General features: G+C 66.0%; 2 protein-coding genes across 2 annotated transcripts; both read right to left on the reverse strand.

The window, feature by feature from the left end:
* Window positions 1–1,364: 1,364 nt before the first annotated feature.
* MNEG_15325 (import inner membrane translocasesubunit Tim8 A) lies at window positions 1,365–2,077 on the reverse strand (the record flags this gene model as incomplete). The annotated part of the gene is made up of 3 exons (XM_014036203.1): window positions 1,365–1,522; window positions 1,812–1,839; window positions 2,009–2,077. The coding sequence occupies 3 exons, from the start codon at window positions 2,075–2,077 to the stop codon at window positions 1,365–1,367; spliced, it is 255 nt and encodes an 84-aa protein (XP_013891657.1).
* A 336-nt stretch (window positions 2,078–2,413) lies between these two features.
* On the reverse strand, window positions 2,414–2,998 carry MNEG_15326 (hypothetical protein; the record flags this gene model as incomplete). The annotated part of the gene is made up of 1 exon (XM_014036204.1): window positions 2,414–2,998. One exon carries the CDS (start codon window positions 2,996–2,998, stop codon window positions 2,414–2,416), a length of 585 nt encoding a protein of 194 aa, XP_013891658.1.
* Between the last annotated feature and the right edge of the window lie 139 nt (window positions 2,999–3,137).

Genomic DNA, 3,137 nt, shown 5'->3' on the forward strand with positions numbered 1-3,137 from the left:
GGCAGGGCTTCCCCCTGCGCGTCCCGCTGTCGGACTCGCCTCGTGGCTGCGGGCGCTGAACGTGCAGCCGCTCAGGCCGGGTCGGGTCTCTAGTTAGGCAGGGCGGCAAGCGGCGCGGCGACGCGTCCGGTAGCTGCCGCCACGCAGATAGGTACCCGCAGCGCACCACGCATGCGCGCGGCCACGCCAGGCGGCCTCTCTCTGTGGCGCGCCTCGTCGCGCCGGCTCGCGTGCGGCACACGTACACGTGTGTGCGCATGGTTGGTGCACAGGTCCCGCTGAGTGGGGCGTGTCTGTTGGCCCTTCATTTTGCACGCCGCATTCCAAAGGGCGGCCCCATTGGGTGCGCGCGTCTTTCCTGGTGCTGCGCTGCCTCATGCGCACCTTCCGTGTGCGTGGGGTTGCTGCGGTGGGCAGGTCCAACCGCCATTCCCAAATTTCAATTCTGCCGCTTGCAACGCCCGGTGCGCCTGGAAGCGTTACCGCCCTGTACCAACCAAACCCATAACGTGCTACCTGCTGTGGCGCGAGCGTTGGCCACGCACGCGCCTCTGCAGGGCAGGCCAGGGCTGCGGCGCCACACCCAAACAGCGGATGTGGTGCCCCATCAGAGCAGCCCTGTGAGCCCAGCCGAATGCTGCTTGCGCTCGCAGGGTCGGCCGCCGCCTGTAGATCACCCACGGCACTGCGCGGCCCGCGGCACCGGGTGTCCGAGCGTCGCGCCGCGCCCTTTGTCGCGTCGCGCCCGCTGACAGACCGACGGATTGGCAGAGGCCGCAGTAGAGGGGCCGTGAAGCACGCACCCCGTCAATCATTGCACTATATCCCTTTACTTCAAAAGCTGCATGCGCACCAGCAACCAACCTCCCGCATGGCCCCAGCCAGCTGTCCTGTTGTTGTAACTGAATTGAACCCGCCCCTCCTGTGCATCAAAGGGGCCGTACTTCTTGCTGCCCCGGGGAAGCCCCGACAGCAGGCAGGGCCGTCGCACCCCCAGTGAGCCTGTACGGCCCATCGGTGCATGCTGGTGCCAAGGCCCCTTGCAGCTGTGCACTGCGACGACAGCCCAACTCAGCACCACCAAAAACTCAGCAACCTCACGCGGCAGCCAAAGGCACATAGCAATGTCCAGTTACTGCGCCGTCCAGCCCGCGCGCTGCCGCTTCCTCAGCGGATCAGGGCAAGGGGGGGCCTCATTTGTGTTGGTGCGGCGCATGCAGCACGTGCAGTGACCGGCGCGGCCCGCAGTGCGTGCAGGCGCCATGCATGAGGTGGCCACGCCGTGAACACCGGCGTGCCTTTCATCGGTCAGCGGTGCAGGCCGTGTGGGCCACAAGGGAGGCGCGTCGCATTGTGGAGCCGCGTCAGAAGCCGCTGCTGGGGTCCTGCGCCTTGTGCGCTGCGCGCTGCAGTATGTACTGCGTCGTGTCGATGAACCGCTTGGCGCAGTTCTCTATGCAGCTGGTCTCGCGGCCAGAGAGGTAGGTGCCCGGGGACGACACGCACTTGTCCCAGCACACGTCTGGCGGTTTTTTTGGGGGGGTGGAGGGGGGGCGGTGGACGGGTCGGGGACGCGTGGGTGGAGGTCTCGCCTGTGCGGCGGCCTAACGGGTCGCAAGCCACTCGGCCTATGCAGTCACCCATCAATGCTTGAAATGAGGCCGAGTGATGTGACGTGAAAGTATTTTCTGCGCATGGGAAACGGGGCGGCGCCACAATGCGTTCAACCTGGCCCCCGCCAAGTCAGCAGCATGCCGCTCCAAGTTGACCCTGGCACTACTGCAGCAACCATCCACGGATGATGAGCACACCTGTGAGCGTTGCTATCATTTGCTGCATCTGCGGCCGGCGAAGCAATGAGCAGCGTCGGCAGCGGGTGAGCAAGTCGAGCCCAGGCACAGAGCAGCGGCGGCAGCAAGTGGCGCGTCAGCAGCAGTGAGCATCCGTCGCACAACCTACCGGCATGGAATGCTGCAAGTTCACGCTTCAAAACGCGCAAGCTCTTTACCTGCGCTAACTGCTGCTCCCGCTCGATGAAAGCCTGCATCTCGTGGCTGGGCCCCTTTGGCTGCGCCATGGCGTCGCTTGTGCACGCTTGTAGGATCAGGAGTTTTCTGTGCTTGAGCGACGGCTGGTAGCGGCTACCCACAACGCGGCCCAGATCACGGAACCTTACAAGCAGTCAGGCAGCAATGGAAGAGCAAGGACGAATCGAGCAAATCCTGCGTAAGTGAGCGCTGCACGGTCTAGTCCCTCAGGCTGCTTAGGCCACCAGACGACAAAACAGCAGTCCACCTTCCACCACACACAAGCCGCTTCAAAGACCCGACCCAAACGGCACGCCCCCCGCCGCGCTTCTTCAGCGCAGTTTATGGTGCCTGGGTGCATTTGAGTCCTGAGCGCAGGACTGCAGTCACTCTGACAGGTCATCCTCCAGCTCGTCAAAAGAACCGCCCGCCCCGACTGCCAGCACACCACCGCCACCTCCCTCAGGCCTCTCGGTCCCGCCCCGGCCCCCGCCATGCAAGCGACGCCGCGGCAGAGCCACACCGCTGCTGACACCCTCCGCGGCCGCTTCTTCCTCCTCCTCCTCCTCCTCCTCCTCCTCCTCCTCCCCCTCGCCCTCCTCCTCATTGCGGCCAGCTCGCTCCCCCCTGCCAGCGCTCCGCTCTCCCGCCTCGTCGCCGCTCCCGCTCCCGCTGCTGCCCGGCCCAGGCCCCGCGTCTCCGCCACCGTCGTCAGCCTTGACCCCCTCTGCCGCGGCCCTGCTCTCGCGGTTCACGTCTGACACCACCCCCGTGCCCACCGCGGCCGCCAGCGCCGGCGCGGCCGCCACCTCTGGCCCGCCCTCGTCCAGCCAGTCGATGCCTGACGCGCCGCCGCCCCGCACCACCTCGCGCGTCGCGCAGCCGCCGCCCACCTGGCGATGAGGGGGCCGGCAGTAATGCACTTGACTATCAGAAAAGGGGTGCGACTGCTGACAAGATTGTTCCACCATTTTGTTGCAATGTGGGCACGCAGGCGCGGCCCTTGCCTGTCCGTCTCAGGGTGTCATTGAAGTCATGCACCCCGCAACGGACACGCGCAGTCAAAGGCCGAGCACCACAACACACACGTGTGCGCCCTCCCTCCCTCCC

Source organism: Monoraphidium neglectum (assembly GCF_000611645.1).
Source record: "Monoraphidium neglectum strain SAG 48.87 unplaced genomic scaffold scaffold05227, whole genome shotgun sequence".
Classification (NCBI taxonomy): Eukaryota; Viridiplantae; Chlorophyta; class Chlorophyceae; order Sphaeropleales; family Selenastraceae; genus Monoraphidium; species Monoraphidium neglectum.